At 47.7% G+C, this 19,105-nt stretch overlaps 1 protein-coding gene across 3 annotated transcripts in view; it reads right to left on the bottom strand.

Moving 5' to 3' along the window:
* Window positions 1–14,089: 14,089 nt before the first annotated feature.
* The window catches only part of CEP112 (centrosomal protein 112), a 171,813-nt gene continuing 166,797 nt past the window's right edge, over window positions 14,090–19,105 (bottom strand). For all 3 annotated transcript variants that reach the window (XM_055794990.1, XM_027786856.2, XM_027786857.2), the window contains 3 exons: window positions 18,338–18,439; window positions 15,885–15,949; window positions 14,090–14,535 (listed from right to left, as the gene is read on the bottom strand). In XM_055794990.1, coding sequence (XP_055650965.1) covers window positions 14,481–14,535; window positions 15,885–15,949; window positions 18,338–18,439 — 222 coding nt within the window. In that variant the 3' untranslated portion in view covers window positions 14,090–14,480. The remainder of the gene's footprint in view (window positions 14,536–15,884; window positions 15,950–18,337; window positions 18,440–19,105) is intronic.

Genomic DNA, 19,105 nt, shown 5'->3' with positions numbered 1-19,105 from the left:
CAGCCCACAGAAGGCCTCACAGCCAAAACATCAGTCCTTCTAATCTTATTTTCTTTTTTCTAGCATGTATTTTATTAACCCCTTTTCTCATTTAACTACTATGAATAGCTCAGTGGGTAACATCCTTCTTAGAAAGTGAAAACCTCCTTGGAGATGCAGTGCAAGAAGAGAAATGCAGACAAACTTCCAGCTCCCGCACTCAGAAGAAAAGCCCCCTCTGTAATCCTGTCTGGTGAATCCTGACATCGTACCCCAAGGTAGCCGCAAGTTCCAGGTCCCCTCTTTGCAGCAGCGACAATCGGGGAATTTATCTGCTGACACGCTAGAAGACTGGTCCCCACTCTCTAAGCTCCATGGACATGCAACTGAGATTAGAAAATAAATAATGCCCATGCTTCTTGTTGGGAAAGTATATATACATATAAGTATATGGCACTGTAAGAAGTGGTCAGGCACTCTGATTTACCTTTCTGTTACAGCTTCCCTCACCAGCTGTCAGCCACATATAGCGAAATCCCCCAGCACGGGCTGGGATGCTTGTAGCGGCGAGCCCAGCATCCCTGTGCCAGAGCTGGGGGGGCTCCACGCCAGGCACCGTGCTGCTGGTGGCACAGGGGCTTGGGATGGTTTTAGCCCTACCAGCTCAAAGCGATACCACATTTGTCCTCTTACAGCCACAGCAAGATGTTGTGCCCCAAGGAAGGCACGGTCAAACTGGGATCTCAGGAAGCTCAGCAGCCAGTCTTCCCTCTGCGCAACAGTGATATAAATATGGCCAAAACCCCACAAATCCCCACAATTAAAACATCAAATCCAATGGAGATAGCCCTGCCCTGCGCTGCTGTAAGTGAGAACAGAGATTTGGCCTCGCCATAAAGAAAATACCAGCTCCAGCCAGCTTGGCTGCCGCCTCCTTCCCTGCGAGCAGCAAACCTTCCTAGGAGAGGACTGGGAGCAGGATCCAGCCCTGTGTGATATTTGTGTGTTATTTTCCTTGACAGCTGTAGTGCATGGTGGTAAGTGCATGTTTAATTCATTCACAATTTACGGTGTAATGAGAACAATGAATGTGTCTGAGGGAATAATTGCTTCACGGCAGGGATGCTGGAGAGTTCAAGTTGGTTGGCACCTGGACTTTGAATCGGGGCTGGCGGGGATTGGCTCCGCCAGCCCCATAATAGCATCGATAACAAAGCTGCTGGGGATGGGGAGGGGGCTCAAAGTCTCCCCGCGCCCCCCGGGTGAGCTGCAAGAGCCTTTTGCTGGGACAGTGGTGGCTGGGTCCGACCCGTCTGGCCCCGTTTACCGGGCACCCGGCGAGGGCTGTGGCTGCAGTAGCTGCTTTTTCCAACCTGTGTTTACAAGTGACTTTTGCTGTGCTGCAAATCCACGGCCCATGGAAACCAGTGCCTCCCCCCACCCACCTCCATCCAAGACCCCTCCACCGCTCTGTCCTGACCGTGTCTACCAAACCCCTCCTTTTGTTGGGGATGAAGAGACGGGGTTGACCCTTTCCAGTGTCCTCAGCAGCCACATGGAGTTTCGGAGGCCTCAGAGGTCAAGAGCATCCATATGGAGGGCCCAGGAGCTCCGTGTATCTCCCAGCTGTCCCCACGGCAGCTGTGCCTGCAGCCCCCGAACAAAGCTCATTAGGGGGCTCATTAGGGCACTCAGGGGCTGCTCTGCACTGTCCTAGAGGAGCCCTGAAACCAAGCCACCCCCAGAAGAAGGCATCATGCTCAGCTCCATATACGAATGGCTAATTAATCATCAGGCTGAGAGCAGATCGCTCGTGTTGCCCATCATGGGCTCTCTCCTGCAGTGGCTGAGCGGGGCCGGGTTTGGGGTCAGCAATAAAGAGATGCCACTGAAGCGTTGCTCAAGCCTTGGCCCATGCAGCAGCCCTCCCAACAGCTCCTGCCCCTTGGCACCTAGTGGAAGTGCTGATCCCATTTCTCAAACAGACATGCCAAAGCACAAGCAACAAATCTTCCATGCCCCAAATCCACCCCAAGGAGATCATCTATCAAGATGGGGCTCTTGGACCCAGCATCATGTGTTGAGGGAAACGGGCCTGTAAAGTGCTGCGAGACTCTCGGATGGAAGGTGCCATATAACCACAGAGGCTGTTGTTAATTATTACACCGTTATATTGGGGAGCTGTGCTGCAGAACCTCAGCGTGCGAGCTTTTCCATACATGGACCGCACGGGATGGAGCTGGGTCCCCGTTCTCCTTCTCCATACGGGAGAGCCACACGCTGGGGACAGGCTTGCCTTGGACACCTTTCAGAGATGCCGAGCTGAGAGCCCTGTTATACATTAACCCCGTTCAGGGCTCGACGAAACGTTCTGAACACATATGTAACGCTTGGTAGTAAACAGTCTGCTTTTAGCAAGGCAACATCTGGCTGTGAGCAGATGTGGGCCGGGCTGGCGAGCAAAGCACTGCACGGGCTCTCCTTTAGGGACCGAAGGCATTTTTCTAGGTGTTTAAATGGTTTAGGTGCATAAGTCAATGGCAGCTTTGAATTTAGGAACCTAATTCAGATTAAAAGGATCAAGACTTTAACCTCCTACGTCCCCATGAAAATATTCCATCCGTCTACCCGATGGAAACTAGGAGCTAGGAGCAGAAGATAGACTTCAGGTGCAGATGGAAACATGAGTTTCTAGCCCTGAACAGCAAACCCTGTTTTATCCCATCTAGTCTGAGGTTAAACACAATGTTCTGTCAAGCCACATACGGAGGAAAACATGGTTTGGCAGCGGTGCCTCGCGTAACCACGGCTAACCACGGCGTACCTCCGCGCCTTCTGCATCGCGGGGAGCTGCTGCCAGTTCTACTTTCGCCTGCGTCTTGGGAACACGGAAGAAGCAGCATCACTGTGAATACACCAGCCGTGACGCCCACCCTGTAATGCTCTGCCTCTGGACAGAACTTCCCCCAGAGCTACGGCTGCTCTCTGTAACCCTGATACCTCTCCGCCTGGGGAGGAAAAATGGGAGATGCCAAGTGCTTACAGAGAGACCCCCCCCAATGCAGCCTTCATCTCTCCACAGGCAAGAAAAGGTTAAAGCCAAAGGTGACTGCAGATGCAAGATGTGCATTTGGCTGGGGTGAGACACCTTCTCCCGCTGCTCCATCGCCTCCTGAAGCTCAGCCACGGCCTGACCCCCCCCCCCCCCCAAAAGACCCATCCCTGGAGGGGGATCCAATCCCACCCCCAGCCCAATCTCCTCTCTAGTCTTCCAACACCAGAAACGCAGCCCAGATGACAGGTCGAGGTACAAATAAAACCATCCATAATTGCACATTGTTAATTACTGAGGGTGTTTGGGTTTCTTGCAGAACATTAGGTTGCAAAGAGTCTCAATCAAAGAGCCCTTAGGGCATTCAAATCAGGGCAAGCATCAAAACCCATAGCTGTTTTGAAAACACAGCTTCACATGCACGCTGCAGGGAACGGCTTTTAACCTGCCTGCCCAGCAAAACACACGCCCTGGAAGGGCTCCTGGCTACAGAGCCAGCTGTGCACGGGGGCAAGCTGCGACCTCGGGGGTACAAATGTCTGCGGGAGCCTCCAGGGACTCCCCAGGACTCCATGGAAGGTGATTCCATGCACAGCCTTCACCCAAACACTGGAACTAGCCATCACGCCACAAGTAAGCCAGGGAGATGCCTCCTCCACTGCACTTTCCCCCTTGTTCTCCCAAGCCCAACCTTTTGTGCCCATGCAGGGCAGCTCTGAGGCTGCGCCTGAGAGAGATGTGTTTCACAGCATTGCTTTTCACCAGCCTGGAAACAATTAGAAGAGAAGCCAACAGAGGAAGAAACTTTTTGACAAAAAAAAAAAAAAAAAAAGTGTGACTGATAATTGCAACCCCTGAAAATATTTTTAGCTAGACCAAACCAATGTATCATAGATAATTGTTTTTATAATGACGGAACCTGTAAGCGTGCAGAGGGAGTGAAAGCAGCAGAGTGTAAAATAAAAAAATAAACACAAATTAAGAAGAGAAGGTAATGAATATACACCAAACTGGGGGGAGAAATTACAAATCAAGCGAAAGGACATGCTAAAATCTTTAATGGGCAGAACTGAAGACAGTTCATTTTAAGAAAATGTTGCAATGAAAGAAGATTTGCGTATTTGTCTGCTACTAGATCAAAATGATAGACTAAGGGTGAAAAGTCAAGAGTGACTTGTACTTGGGAAAAAGCCAGGTAAGCTACTAGGATGGAGACAAAACCTTTCTGTTGCAAAAGATAACATAGGAATATATTATACATCTTACAGGAAAACGTAACAGCAAAGCTGCCTAAAACTTTTCCAGAAAGTTTTTCCAGAAGCTGCCCCAGCAGCCTGGCAGGGCACTGCCACGCTCTGCAAAATGTCCTGCTCAGAGGGAAAATCTGGAGGAGCATGGAGGGCAGCTCTGTTCTGCCTGTATTTAAAGACATAGGGGATGGTCCTCATTATTATTAACCTAAGCCCCGAGTTTAATTCCAAATAGGATAAGAGACTGATGCTCAATAAACAAAGATTTAAAGGAATGCACTATAATTAATGCTAGTCTATTCAATAATGTCCTATTGAATTAACTGGGTATTATTTTTCATGGAATTTTAGAGAAAAAACATGATGATGACAAAGCAGGAAGTTACAGCCTGTTGTAAGGTTGAGGGAACTTGCTCTGTTCTGCTTAGAAAGGTTTAATCAGAGGGGATCCGTTCACAGTCAGTAAGAATGCAGAATAGGTTTTTGATAATATTTGGATCATAGTTATTTTTCTAATAGAGATGGCCAATTTCAGCCAAACCCGCTGGATTTAAAGCGCAAAACTAATTCAGGGAAGTTGTAGGAATGGTGTCCCTAGGCCGTTCCCAAGTCTTTTTGGTTTTTAGATCTCTAAATACAAGTTTCTAAGCACCCAGGTGGCTATTTCACAGCTTAGCACTCATATAGGTATGTGTACATTTACTTGGCTGCCATATGAAAAAAAGAGAAAGAAAGGTCTGCAGATCCAGAGAGACCTGCACATATCAATTAGAAAGCTTCTAGTAGTTGCATGAATTTAAAAATATAATTTCAGTTTAAGCTTGGCATTTCTCACCTGCTTCCTTACAATGGCTACTGGCCAAACTCCAGCACTTTCTGTAATAACCTGCACCTGGAGGTGCAGGACCATCAGTCCCTCTTCCTCCAAGCACTTCCCATCCCATTCTTCTATAGGTTCAATATAACAGCAGACACAGTTTTCAAAAAATACCACAACATCGCAGAGGCTCAACCCGAGCAAACGACTCGTCTTCCTCTGCAGAGATAAAAGCGAGGTAGAGTTGCGAATTAGGGAGGGAGGGAGGCAGGCAGGCAGGGAGGGCCACCCGCTCTCAGGGGTCAGGAGGGGCATTCCCTGCAGGGGCACCCGGGGCGGTCCAGCCCCCAGCACTCACATGCGTCTCTAGATGCTCACACCTATCTGCTGAGATGGCATCATGCCAAGTCACGAGCTGGCTGGGTCCTGTGCGAGGCTCAGCATCGCAGGCCAACTTAGGCCTGTTTGCCACAACGGCGTGGGCTCGCTCCTAGGAGCAAAGCTCTTGCATCTACTCTAAAATACAGTTTAGTGTCACCTGGAGAGAAAGAATCAACCCCCACCAAAAACATGTGAAGGAAAACAGTCTACATCCCTTACTAGAGCCATCAGGAAGGTTAAATAACTTGATTCCACCAACATACCAACCAATATAGTACCAAAACAGAAACCCGCTCCCTTAGAAAGCTGCTTCTACCCTGTGAAGCTCCCACAACGTGCTGTGGGGTGGGACCTGTAGCCGTCCTTTGCCGAGGAGATGGTTCTATCAGCTGATCTCCAGTTGGGCAGCAGCAAAGCTAGAGCTGCTGATGCAGAGGGCTGCAAGCACAGCTTGTAGCATGCTGAAGGATTTTTCAGGCAGGAAGAAGGATGGATTTGGTGATCTTAAAGGTCTTTTCCAACCTAAATGATTCTATACATACAATACTACTGTTCAGGGGACCGTCTCAGTCCTGAGGAAGGTGTAACCTCAGGTATAACCTGCACTAAAAGCAGGAGCCAACCACCCAACCTGGCTGTAGGTCTGAAGCCCCCAGAAGGTTACAGCGCATCCAAGCACAGGGATGGGCCGGGACTTAAGTGCAGGCTTAAGGTTAAGTGTTTGCACATGTGCTTGATTGAATCAGGGCCGAAGGTTCAGGTGGGAAGAGCCCCACCAGGAACCAGCTGGTTTCTCCTGCTGCCTTTTGTCCAGGACCTGCAGGGGCTGGGGCCCTGCTGCTGGGGCAGGGTGTGGGGTGGCAGCGGGACCCCCTTGCTGTAACCAGAGCCCAGCTGCAGGTGCTTGGCTTTTACTACCCCCAGTATTTATATTTTAAACTGTAGCGTTGCAGCCTGGTGGTTTATGGCACCTGTGGAGCCGGAGGAAGAACCACGTCAGAGCTCTGGAAAAAAAGACCGAGGCGCCGCGGATGCTCCTCCGGGTGGCCACTCTGTGCTGCGGAACCGGGGGATCCGTGTTTGCTCTCCCCTTGTTTAAACTTCTCCTGCCTTTACAGTGAGGAAGCTGGGCCTCGTCCAAACCCTGTAAACTTTCAGGAGATCGAAGTCTGCTCTAGGTGGGGAGCTGTGGGTCCTGCTGTTCCTTACTCAGGAGCAAGCTGGGGGTGATGTGAGCCCTGTGGGAGGTTCAAATGGATCTCTGTGCCCGTGGGAGGTTCGCATCCCCTCTCTCTATGCTAAAAGCTGCAGCAACAGCAAGGTGAGCTTGGGTCGGTTGTGTGACACGAGCCCTGGGAGTTGGACCAGCCAGCCAGGGGACAGCCCAGAGAGCCCCTCGTTTACTGTTTCATGGCGGGTCCTTGTTGCTCTGCACTTGTTCAGGTGCAGCCCCAAATGGGTTATCTTTGCCATGTCTGGGGCAGCAAGATGGGTATGTGCATTTCTGCGCCTGCCTCCAGCACAGGCACGTGTCCACCTCACATACGTGGCAGCCACATCTTACAAACCCCCTCGATGCTCATGTGCCAAGAGAGGAGAAGCCAAGGGAGCAACTCCAAGGCTCCAAAGCCACACCGGCCCGATCCTGCCGCTCCCAGGGTCTCCTGTGCGGAGCTGCCCCGCTTGCCGTACCCTCCGCAGATGTCGGTAACATAGGTGGTCCTCCGAAGTGAGCCTACAGGGCTTGGTCTGCAGCCAGCTGCCGTCTCCTGAAAGTTTCTCTTTGAGTTTAAAGGGTTTGGATTAGGCCCAGCTCCATGGTTGTAAAGGCAGGAAAGCTTTAAACATGAGGATAGCAAATACTGCAACAAAACTGGGTCTCCGTTATGAAGCTGGGGAGAAAATGGAGACTGTTGCTTATGGTGTGTTACTCCAAACCACCTGCATATCCTTCAGAAAGGGGCAAAGTAGGTGGTAGGACCATGGTTACCCCCTGCCACCTGCCTGTCGCCGCCTCCTACCCCTGCCTGCTCTGCAGCTCCTCCGTCACTTTGGCTCCGAGACGCCTGCGTTGCAAACACCTCTGCGTTCCTTCTCTCTGTGAATTGTTACCTGTCCCACGGGTTACCTTGAAAAAATGGTTGATTCAGTTGGTTTCTCCAAGTGTTGTGCTACAATGAGGAAAGGCTGACATTTCAGAATGATTTGTGGGAGGTTCAGTAGACTTCTGGCAGCAGAGCCAGGCCCCCTTCCCTCTTGCAGCAGCTCCGCGGTGGAGACCCCCCAGCACCATCACTTTGATAAAACAGCCTTTGCAGGAGGGAAGGGAATTGCCTGAGGAGGAGCCAGCACCTCTTGTTGGGAGCTGAATCCCCCTTACTGACGGTTTTATCACCTCATTACACTGAAACCTACACGGGGCTTTTAATTTTATATTTTGGCAGCTCCGGCTTCCCACTAAACCATTAGGACTTTCTGCCTCCTCAAGGGTGGCAGCTTTTCTACCCTCCTGCCTTATGAGGAGTTACAGGGCCCGGTGAGAGATTTTGCTCAGTTCAGAGCAAACTGCCTCTACTGACCTAACATCTAATAGAATGGAAGATGTTTCTCCAATTATTTCAAGTGCAAAGCACCTGATTTTGTGTTATTTCCAGTTACATTTCAAATAAATATGAGTGCGGATGGATTCACGCAACCTGATTTTAGGACTTCCAGAAATGTGTCCATAAGCACCTTTAACTGGACAGCCCAGCGCTCTGTCAGAGGGGGAGAGCCAGCAAAACGTGATCTCTTCCGCAGAGGTCACTGACAGTTTCAGCTGTAATATTCAGCTCTACTAGAAGCAGTAACTAATGGTAGATGGAGTTGCTGAGTGATTGCTGCGCTCCGGATCTGCGTCTGGATGAGGCCTGGATGCCCAATGGCTAAATCATCTGCTAAACGGGTTCCTGGTGCTGTAACCGCCCCGTGGGCTCTGTAAATAAGCGCTCGGGAGACTCACCCTTTGTGGTGCTCTGAGCACCCTAAAGTAGGCGCTTTGCTGAAATACGCAGCTACAGATGTTGGAGAGGTATTTAAGTTTCATACTACACTAGCCTGGAATTTACAATATGCTTTGGGTACCTGAATGCCTGGGGGGCTTTATGTTGTACCCAGCGATACCAGACCTGTGGCAGGCCACCAGCTGCACCCGCTTCCCTGGTCCAAGGCAGGCACCCTGACGGACACATAAATCTCACTCAAGCAGGCTAAAAATCTGCATTAAGCAGAGGACTGAAGAAACGCAGCTCAAGTTTCCTCCCTCCATCTTGCCCAAGTCTCGTCAGACAGATGCAGCCGCTGTTCTGCTCTGCTATTCGAGCTCCGAGTTTCTCTTGGAGAAAGCCAACGGGGAAAAGGACGGGGGCGAGCGCCTTCTCCTCCACCGCCTGCAAACTTCTGCACAGCGGTTTGATGCAAATACATTTACTGCTGATAGGGACTGGGTGCTGAGCTCGCTGAGGCAGCCAGAGCCATGGGTTGGGTGGTTTTGGTGGGGGGCTCGCTGGCACCCCGGTGCCGTCCACGCTCACTGCCAGTGCTGTGGTGCACCTGCGCCTTCCTGGAGGTGCAACCAGCGGGGGAGAATGTGGGCTCCGTGGGCTGGAGGTGCAATCAGGCTGCTGGTGAGGTCAAATGGAAATGCTAAATAAAGCATTCGAGATATCCTTTATGGTCTGTGAGCATCAATTACATACGCAGCTGAGTTAGCACTTTGAGGTTTCATCCAGCCAAGCTTTACACACACGAATTCAACACCTCTTCAGAGCAGAGGCTGTGAGCACCTCCTGTGAGTGGGCTGCGTGACGCACCCTGCCATGGCACTGGTGTGCAGCACGGCCGGGAGCTGCTCCTCTCTCCCAGGGCCAATTCCCCATCCCTTCGCTGCCCCTCCTCGCTCTCCTCCAGCAGGAACCTGGGACAAGCAACATTTCATCTACTACAGCCCAGGGAAGATGAGGGAGAGGGGAGGAAGAGCTGATTAAAATCAGAGTTTTCATTATAGATTCAAATCTACACTGAAAATAGCTAGCCGATGATCTCATCCAACAATGATGAGCAAACAAGAAGATGACAAGCAAGTGTCGATAAGTCTCTGAAGATGTAACATCATTCCTGAGCACAATTAAACACAGCCTTACAAACACCCAGGCTCTGGCTGCTCATGAAATCCATCTGGAGTCATCAGCCTTCTTAGGTCTGTTTTTCCACCACCCTTAGAATGACAGCGCGACTGGATAAAAACCTTACTGAGGTTTCAGCGGGCTCTTCCTTTAAAGAGCAAGTGCCATTTCTGAGGAACCTCCTCCTAAAAATGCTTGCTCTGGAAGCAGCGTGGCCAGCTGTGACCCCCCAGGCCGTCGCAGCCAACCCCCCCTGACCCCCCATCCGCACCCTCCGTGCCGTGCGAGGGGCTGAGCCCACGTTACAGCTGATGCTGGAGTTCGGGGAGAAGGAAACCAGCCGGTCAACAGCTGGCCCAGTACTGCGTGTTACGGGGCAGGGGCTACCTCCCAGGTGACACAGGTTGTCACGTCAATCTCCTTAAACATGTCCTGCACCCTCCAGGCGCTACTGCCCTGGTCATCGGGGAGGAGACAAGGGCAGTATTACAGAGTCCTTGATTTCAGCTCAGGATCACTTTGACCAAGAGGTTTCTTACGGGTTTCCTAGAATTTTAATAAGTCCCTTGAAGCCCTTCTTTGGGCAAAGCTGGACAAAGTCAACTTCAGCATTAGTTTGGCTTGAATAAGAACAATGGCAGAATTAGGACCCACAGCCTTGTCCTGAAATGATGGCCAGATCCACCATCTGTTACTAAGCACTGATACCGGGTTTCAAATGGGAGAACAACAAGATTCCTAAAGGATAAATCTGGTGAATAGATGTCATGAAGCTGGATGCATTATGTTGTAACTTAACTGCTCAGCTGAGACAAAGGTATTACTTTGCTTGTTCCACAAACACGCATTTCCTTGTTTTCAGTCCTAAGTACAGAGACTAAGCCTGATACTTGTGCTGACATATATAAAGCAAATCTCTGTTTCCTCTAAGCTATATGTTTATGGAGCACGCGAAATGGAACAGGCTCTTGGGACCCAACTCTGCAGACAAAATTCTTTAAGAGCTGCTCAAAGGAGGCTGCAGCTCTACACCCTCCTTGTGTGGAGCTAAGCTGCAGCCCAGCTTCCCAAGGCTCTTCTGAGAAGACTACTTGGAATATTGGACATATCTGGGTTAAAACAAGACTTCAAGTTCCCTGTTGCTAGCAACAGCGTTAGAAGAACCATTCAGGAAAGAAAACATCTCTTCTCCTGAGGACGCCTTGAAGCCAGCACAGCACCGCTCAGCTTCAGGGGACAAAGCTGCATCAGCAGGGAGCAGGGTCGGGCACTGCGAGGCGAGGGCACGGCACGAGGGCTTCACCCTTTTCTGCTGCCATGTCTGTCTGTCGGTGAAGGAGATATCATCTTGTCGTAGCCAACAGTAAATAAATGATTTATGATATATTGTCCAGGGGCTTGACTTATTTGCATTACTACAAATGCCAGATAACACGAAAGAGCTGCATAATTGCCACGTAAAAGTGTTACAAATGGCTCCCAAACGCAGCGCACTCTCTTTCTCTCACACAAGACACATTTTCGTAGGATCAGATCCTTATTCAGTTCTTTCCATGCTTTTTCAGAAAAAATGATTTCTGATTTAGGGAGGAAAAGTTTTATTTCATTATCTTCTTTTTTTTTTTTTGAATTGACCAACTGCATGTCTTCCACTGGCTTTATCAAAGAAGCCACCAGTACCACAGCACATCTAATTTTAAGTGGGCTTTAGCTGGCAGACTTAAAACTGATCATGCATTTTAGTTTCAGTAACTTGCAATTTCTGCACCCTTTGATAGCGCACTTTAAAGAACAAGTCTTCTTTAATGACAAAGGCTTAAAAGAAATGACCTTTCTGAACAAAATATCAAAGCTTAGAAAAGATAGTTCCTTGAAAAAAATAAAAGTCTGAATTAAAATGACTTGGTGTTCTGAAACTTTTTCATATAATATCTGACGTTTTACTTTTCCTTTGTACGCTCAGAATGCGACCAAGTATAATTTAGTGGTGTGGTGCCTCCGGTATATTTTGCGATTTGGGGAGGACTCGCAGCATATTAAGAAAATAAAAAAAAAAATCAGATCCCATATACACTCTATCAAGACTGCTGGTCACTAGAATCAAAGCTGTGCATGTTTTTTTCAGAAAATGCAATAAACTACTGTAAGACATTCTAGTGATTGCAAATATTTTCTTCTTGTCACAACAAAATCTTCTGTGCAGCACAATCATTTCTCCGTTTGCAACCACAGTCAGCAGAGATTTGGGCGAGCAGCAGGAGTGTCTGCTGTCCCCGGCACAATCCAAGCACTGTTGCAGAGGAAAGCAGAGGGCTGGGAGAGGAGAGAGGTTGTATCCCTTCCAGCTGCGCCAGAAATGAGCATATTTGTTACGTGTAACACAAGAACGGTGAGTGGCACCAAAATAAAGTGCCACCTTGATAAGGGTCACCTCCCTTGATACAGGCGAGAAATGTTATGGTGCCTGTTTCTGGTGGGGTTTTATAGAAACAACCTTCTTTCAAGGAGTGAAATCAGTGAAATAAATAAATAAAAAGTACAAGTGAAGGTGTAAACCTACTTGAGCCAGTTTCGCCAGAGCTTGTTTTATGGATGATGAAGCCAACTACTGGCCGCTGGCAATTCCTCACCTAGCGGGTGGAAGGAGAGGCAGAGAGCGAGTAATAGGTACAAAAGTATTTCTAATCCTGCAGTTTGGACTCTATCTCTTGTCAAAAAAATGATCAAAGAAATGTTAACTACAAGAGAACTCCAACCAAGCCTGGATTTAATTTCTGATCAGGTTTATAAGTGCCTTCAAAACAGCCCTTGCACTGTATTTGATGTTGGAGAGAGTTTCTCAGAGTTTTACAACTCCCTGCTTGACCAAGATCTACTTCTTTCAAGCTGCTTTTTGATCATCACTGACATCAGCAACCCGATCCCATCAAAAATAAGGACATTCAGGCCTGAATTCAACCAGCCAGAAGAGGCTCCATGTTTCTTTACGGATGTAGCCCCCTTACCGCTTCCGAAGGCACTACAGCCAGGTGGGCAGCATGCAAAACCTCAAGCAGAACGGCAAGATCAGAAATGGCTCGTTCCCTTCACGCACAAGAAGAGATTCCCCCATTGCCATGTCGGACACAGAGCAGCTTCCAGTGGGTAAATCCCAGCGCACACAGCCCGCAGCTCTGTGAGCTCCCGGGGCTTCTCCCGACCAGCCCAACCATCCCTGCCCTGCACCTCCTGGAGTAAAGACATTTCATTTTACTGCTCACAATTAACTAAACGCATCCTAACAAATTCCTCCTACTAAAACTCACCGTTGCCCCCGGCGAGGCTTTGTGGCACCTGCCGCAGCACCTCCTGGCTTATCAGAACCTTGACAACCCCTTATCTGTAATTAGAAGAATCACTTGTTGATTCAAGGAAGCTGGAAAACCTGCCCAGGCTCCCACCAGGCTGACGATCAGCAAAGCACCCAGCAAAGCTGGAGCGGGTTTTTGGCAAGGAGCTCCCTGCCAGGGCTGCCGGGATGGGGGCGGCTGGAGCCCAGCCTGCCGGAGCCTCCGCTCCTGGATCTCCATGGATCTCTGGAGCCCAGCCTGCCAGAGCCTCTGCTCCCGGATCTCCAGGGATCTCTGTGCCAGGCAGAGATAAGCACAGCTGGCCAGCTGGGATTTGGGCACCCAAGCGGTCAGGACCCTCCAAATCCTGCCCGGACTGCGGTGCCTGAGCGCCAGTGCCACCGGGGTGAGGGAGGAGAGGTGGCCATCACGGCAGCAGTGATGCGGAGGGTCTCACTGCTGCTGCCAGTACCACAGCTGGACCCAGAAGACAGGAATTTCTGGCCCCCTCTCAAGCACTCCGACCATTAACTGTGCCTTGACAGGAACGCTGCTGGCAGGATGGTGCCTAGGAAAAAAACCAGCTATTCTTGTATTCAGCGTATCTAAACGTACAGGTGACAAATGTACTAATGTACACCCCGGCTCACGGGTGGCCAGGAGACAAGGAAGCCTTCCTGTGCCTGGGAGGCAGAGCCAGCTACGAGGATGACTCCTTGTCTGGGTCCTTCAGCTTCCCACTGCTGCTCAAACCCCATCCCTGCAAACTCTCGGGAATCTGCTTAGATTTACCAGGGTCATCCAAGAGAGCCTGCACACATCCATTATATCAAGGCCGTATCGGTTATGACTCTTCTTCAATAACGCCCCACAACTGTGTTATCAGTAACTGACAGCAGACTGCCCTGTGACCGGCGTACGCAACCCCAGCGCCAGATACAACGGGCAGCCGTGGCTGCATTTGTCATCACGGTGTTTTCATTCTCCTCCGAGACTTTTCCTTGAAACACAGCACAAAAATATTTTCCCGGTTAACAAAACCATAAAAACCTCTCCTATGCACTGTGGCTACTTAGGTGAGTGAGATGCCCCAGCAGGACAATAATGTCAAAACAGAATAGTACAAAATAATAATATTTTAATATTATGTAAACACATGGACACAAAACAATGTCAAAATATGTTAAAATATCTCGGACAATAATAATAGAAAACTGAGTTTCCTTCATGTATAAAAGTGAAAAGAATGGTACTGGGAAGTAATAATAAAAATATTAGTAGAGGAAACTACTCGCTCGGTAAGCAAGCTCAGCACGGCGTCAAACACACAGTATATTGAAAGCGTTAAGTCTGTAGTAAGAGAATGATAAAAAAAATCATGGAAGATACAACTAAAAACACGCTGGCACAAGCAATGAATGTGTTTTCATGAACTTCATTACACTTCATGTGCTAACAAAAGAGCCACTGATCTTTGCATTTTAATTTACAAGAGCCAAATCTTCAAACCTATTCAAAGCAGTCCGTTTGGCAATCGCACGAGTCCGACAGCTCCGGCAGCCACCTGCAAATGAAGACATTCTCATTAGCTGCATCTTGTTATTCTTACTATAAAACCACAACAGGTTGAAATGGGGGTTGGGTCCAGTCGGCAGCGGGTCTGGAGACGGCTGTGCCTGCTGCTGCGCCGGGGACCGTGCCACCAGGGAGCTGCCTCGTGCCAGCATCCGTGTACGTTAAAGCAGAAAAAGCAGTATTTCAGTGAATGAGGGCCAGGTAAACGGTAACACAAAATACAGTGTGAATGTGCTCTTGGAAAAAAAGGAAGATAATTCCCCCGAGCAGAAGCAGCACAGAAGTTTCTCCAAGTCCACAAGCCCCACTGGGAGAGGAGCTGCTACATGCTGTGCCGGATCCGTCCCTGCCCCTCCTCTCCGTCAGGACGTGGCTGGGGCTCCTTCCAGCCCCGGTGTTTCAGTCCCTTGTGGCCTGGCCTGACCTAAAGGCCGGTGATTCTTCATCTTTGGAAACAGCTGTTTCCCTGACTGTGAAGACACCAGTTCAGAAAAAGCTTGAGCCAAAATGCAGCCTTTGGTAATGCTGCCGCTGCTGCTGCTGCGGCTGCAGACAGTCTACAGGCTGCCTTACACCTTTATATTTATCTAACAAAGTTACCCACGCTGGACATATTACCAAGAATCTATGACATTTTCAGTTCCCAATTAGCTTCAGCTAATTCTCATTAACAAATAGTTTAGGATTACTATTTTCAGACAACTTTCACACTGCTAACATCTTTACAAACGTTTAAATATCTTACAAATTTGTACACTACTTTTACGAGCACTCATTCTTACTTGCAGAAAGCCTCATGTGAGATATGAAAGTACCGTCAAAGTCTATAAATATAAAAAAGATGGAGTGGCTTTCCTAGGAAGTTTCCTTTTACTCACCTCTCCATGTGAGTCACTTACTCTAAAGGCACAGCAAGGCTTTTTATTGCTGCGCCACTTGCCATAATTTATATTGGAGGGTGTAAGCGTCTGAAAAAAAAGCTCAGGCTCATGAAGATCCGGTACTTTGAAGATGTGATCTGTAATATTACACATTGCATCATTGTTTTCTATCTTAAAAGGAGGTGGCATCACCGCAGAGCTGCAGCTGTGCACTGAGCCACTGTCTCATCATGAATATCCAGGCAAAGCCCAGACTTGCAATGCACCTGCAAGTTCTCTAATCTTGCTCTAATAGTACTGACTAAGCACTGGGAAAATTCTCAGACGCTTGTTTACTGAAAATAAGGATCTTTTAAAACTGCAACCATATTTGAGTGTTTTAATTAAGCCGTAAAACTTCAATAACTGGGATCCACAGGTGTGAAATGGTACAAATTGATCAAAGATAATCACGTACCTTCTGGCGTGGCAGGCATTCAGCTCTTCCTGAAGGACAGCGACTCTTTTGTGCAGCATATTTACCTGTAAAATATATCCCACGTGAAAACGGTGTACAAAATTCTTATTAATAAATTTGTGCTCCTTTCATAAAGGAAAGGAGCTCTTTCTTTTTTCTGCTCTATCCTGCCTAAATAAAATGCAGTAACACTTCAGCTCCATACCAGCACTAATACTTGACAGACGATGGTTAGCATGGCCTCCCTGGCCCCGCTCCAGATGCACACTGTTGGCTCCTTTAGGAACAGAGTCAAACCAGTTTTTAAACTCAGCTGGTGGTATCGAATGGTTTACACGAGGGTTTGGGAGCTCCAACCCTACTCTGAGCTCTGACATGATGCCTCTGCTCTGATCCCTGCGCTTGTGCTCTTGTGATGAAGGCACTCACCTGTTCTTCAACTGTATGAAAATTAATGTTTATTAATACACTGTGGCCACTTCAGGATGACTCACCAAGAGCAGACAATTGGACAGCGTACTTTATATTGAGCAAGGTTTTTAGAAAACTTTGCCCAAGCCTCAAGTATTTTCTCTTTTTTTGTTGTTGTTTATTTTTATCACTGCTTGGTGCTTTTACCCAGCCTATCCTCTCCATCCTCCTTTGACAATAAATAATTCCTGACAGGTGCAGAGATTCCACTGCCCTTCTTGTCTGATGTTTTCAAACAGGAATGTCAAAAATTTTCAAAAACCAGGACACCTGTGCTTCAGAAGAGTCCTACTTACTGAGTGGTCTGCGATGACAGTGTACCGCTGGAAATACAGCCAGCAGCTATGTATTTCTGGGATAGCACCCAGGTTTTAATGTCTGTAGTTACTTTTACTCTTTTGAAATGCTGCTGCTGCTTACAGAAGCCCTGCAGGTGGATATCAGAGTCTACTTTTTTTTTTAACTCATTAAAAGGTGTGGTATTCTTATATTAGCTCCAGAGTAACGCTTCCTACCAGACAGTGCTAATAGGCAATGATGCTTTAAAAACAGCTTTTTACTATCAACTGGAAGTAGATTTCTCCAGTAGATCCTTAACTCTTTATTTCCCACAACTATTTAAATGAGAAAGACCATCACTTCCATTAGGTACCCCTTGATACGTATGAAAAGTGTTTACAACTGCAGTGTTGAAGCTGTGTCGCTACCAGCACATGGGAATAGGAAAGTTTCCCCAATGAAAATTTCCTACTTCTATTAAAGGTGCATTTTGCCTGGAGAATTGCCTCATGCGTAGCAAAAGATGTGATGGAATAAACTTAATGCATTGTAAAGAGAGAAAAAGAAAGGGGGAGAAAATCCCAGCTCCATTACATTACCAGCCACCTTCCATAGAGAGAGATGGCATGAGAAAAAGAAACGGAGAGTTTGTAGATCCATCATTTCTTGGAAAACAGCCCTGAGAATTGGTGTAAGGCGTGTGCTGGTCTCAAGCCTAAACTTGTCCACCGTGTCCCCAGGGCTCCTGCTCTCCCCAGAGCTCACAGTCACCAGCATCGCCCTGCCTTTCCTTTCTTCCCTTCAGCCCGGGCAGATCCCAGTCCTCCCCAACACGTTTAAAGGCACAATCCTGCACTGGGCCACATGTGAGCACTGACACCGTTTTCTTCGGATTGCCATTATCCCACATCTATGATCACCCCCCTTCACTGCTATTTACCCTTCCTCCTGTGAGTTCAGGCAACGATGACGTTTTGTTTCTTTCCACCTCGAATATACTGAATAGGAAAGCCCGAAATAACTTCTGCAGGAGCCGTGTATGAGAAACATGCCCAATTCATTAGTAGTTCCCGATTTACAATGGCATTTTGATATTTCCATTGGCGAATTTAATAGTCTATTTCATATAAACAATATTGATTCTATGTGACTCTAGATGAGCTAGTGTTTTGCAATATTAAAGACAAAGCATTACAAAAGTCTGTTAGAGCCTCTTTATATAGGAAACCAGAAATAACACAATTATCATTTGGACTAATATCTTAAAAGAAATCTCCCATTTGCTGTACACAGGCTGGATTGAAAACAAAATTATTTCTAATTCTCTTCTGCACCCTTCACATGCAACCTTTAAACAATTCCTTTAGGAGAAACAAGGTAAGGAAGATGAGAGAGAACTGTGTGCTATATTTGAAAGGTTGAGAAAAAAACCCTAATACTGAACACAGCGTAATTTCTACTTTCGGCTGCCAACTGAAGCAAAATCTGGGATCCAAAGGTACAATATGGTAGTTCTCAAGGTGAGGAAACTGGAGGAGAGAAGCCTTGTGGAAGATGACTGAGTGAGAAGCACCTGCGTGCTGCCATAATTTGGTGTTGAGACTTACTCAGCATTTTTGGCCACATTGTAGACAGTCATATTTCTTGTCTAGAAGAGATGTTTTTCACCCAGTCTAAAAAGTCAGAGATGAATAAGAATTTACCTGAGATTTTAAAGATGCAATGGTGTCTTCAAGTTCCTGTCTCAAAGATGCTGGCATCAGTCCTTTGAGTGTGGTTTCATATTCTTGTCGTATGTGGGTCATCTGTAACAGAACAAAAATAAGTTTATATTCAGGTGGCTACTCTTGGAAGCCAGAGAGTAACTGTTTTGCTTCTTTTGCCTAAATTGGAGTCCAAGTAAACCGGAATCGTGATATCAAGGAAAGGGATGGAGAGAGAAGATCAGCAAAGACCTGTAAACCTCAAAAAGAGGTAAAAAAGAGGAAGAAAGGAGAAAGAAAACGTAAGAACAAAGAATATATGGAGAGGAGGGGAAAAATAATGAAAAGGAAACAGTAAGGCATTTGCTGGAACATGGTCTGAAGAAGCAATAATCATTCCTAAATCCATCTCAATAGAGCATTTATACAGACATACACTTTGCATAGTCAGAAGTTCTGTTGTGTCTTTGGTGGGACCTGAACCAGGTCAGCAGAGCAATATCAGCCCCTTACTCCCTTAGACAAGGTGAATTACTGTTTCCCAAGGTTTTGTCTGGTAAATTTCTCAACTTCTAGGTGCTTTTAACTTTTTTTGACTTTTCAAAATTCATCATGCAACTATTTTTCATCGGACTTTGTGTCTTCCTCAACTTCACTGAGGCTATGGGACTTCCAGCCCCCAGGTCTGAGCACCTCAGGCGTGTTACCAGGTCAGATGTTCACACCAACACCATCCCACCTAGAGGAGGACGGTTTGGTCCGTAACCT

The sequence above is a fragment of the Falco peregrinus genome, chromosome 2, assembly GCF_023634155.1.
Source record: "Falco peregrinus isolate bFalPer1 chromosome 2, bFalPer1.pri, whole genome shotgun sequence".
In the NCBI taxonomy this organism is placed as follows: domain Eukaryota; kingdom Metazoa; phylum Chordata; class Aves; order Falconiformes; family Falconidae; genus Falco; species Falco peregrinus.
Note: the sequence above shows the minus strand (reverse complement) of the source record. Positions and strands in the feature narration are given on the sequence as shown.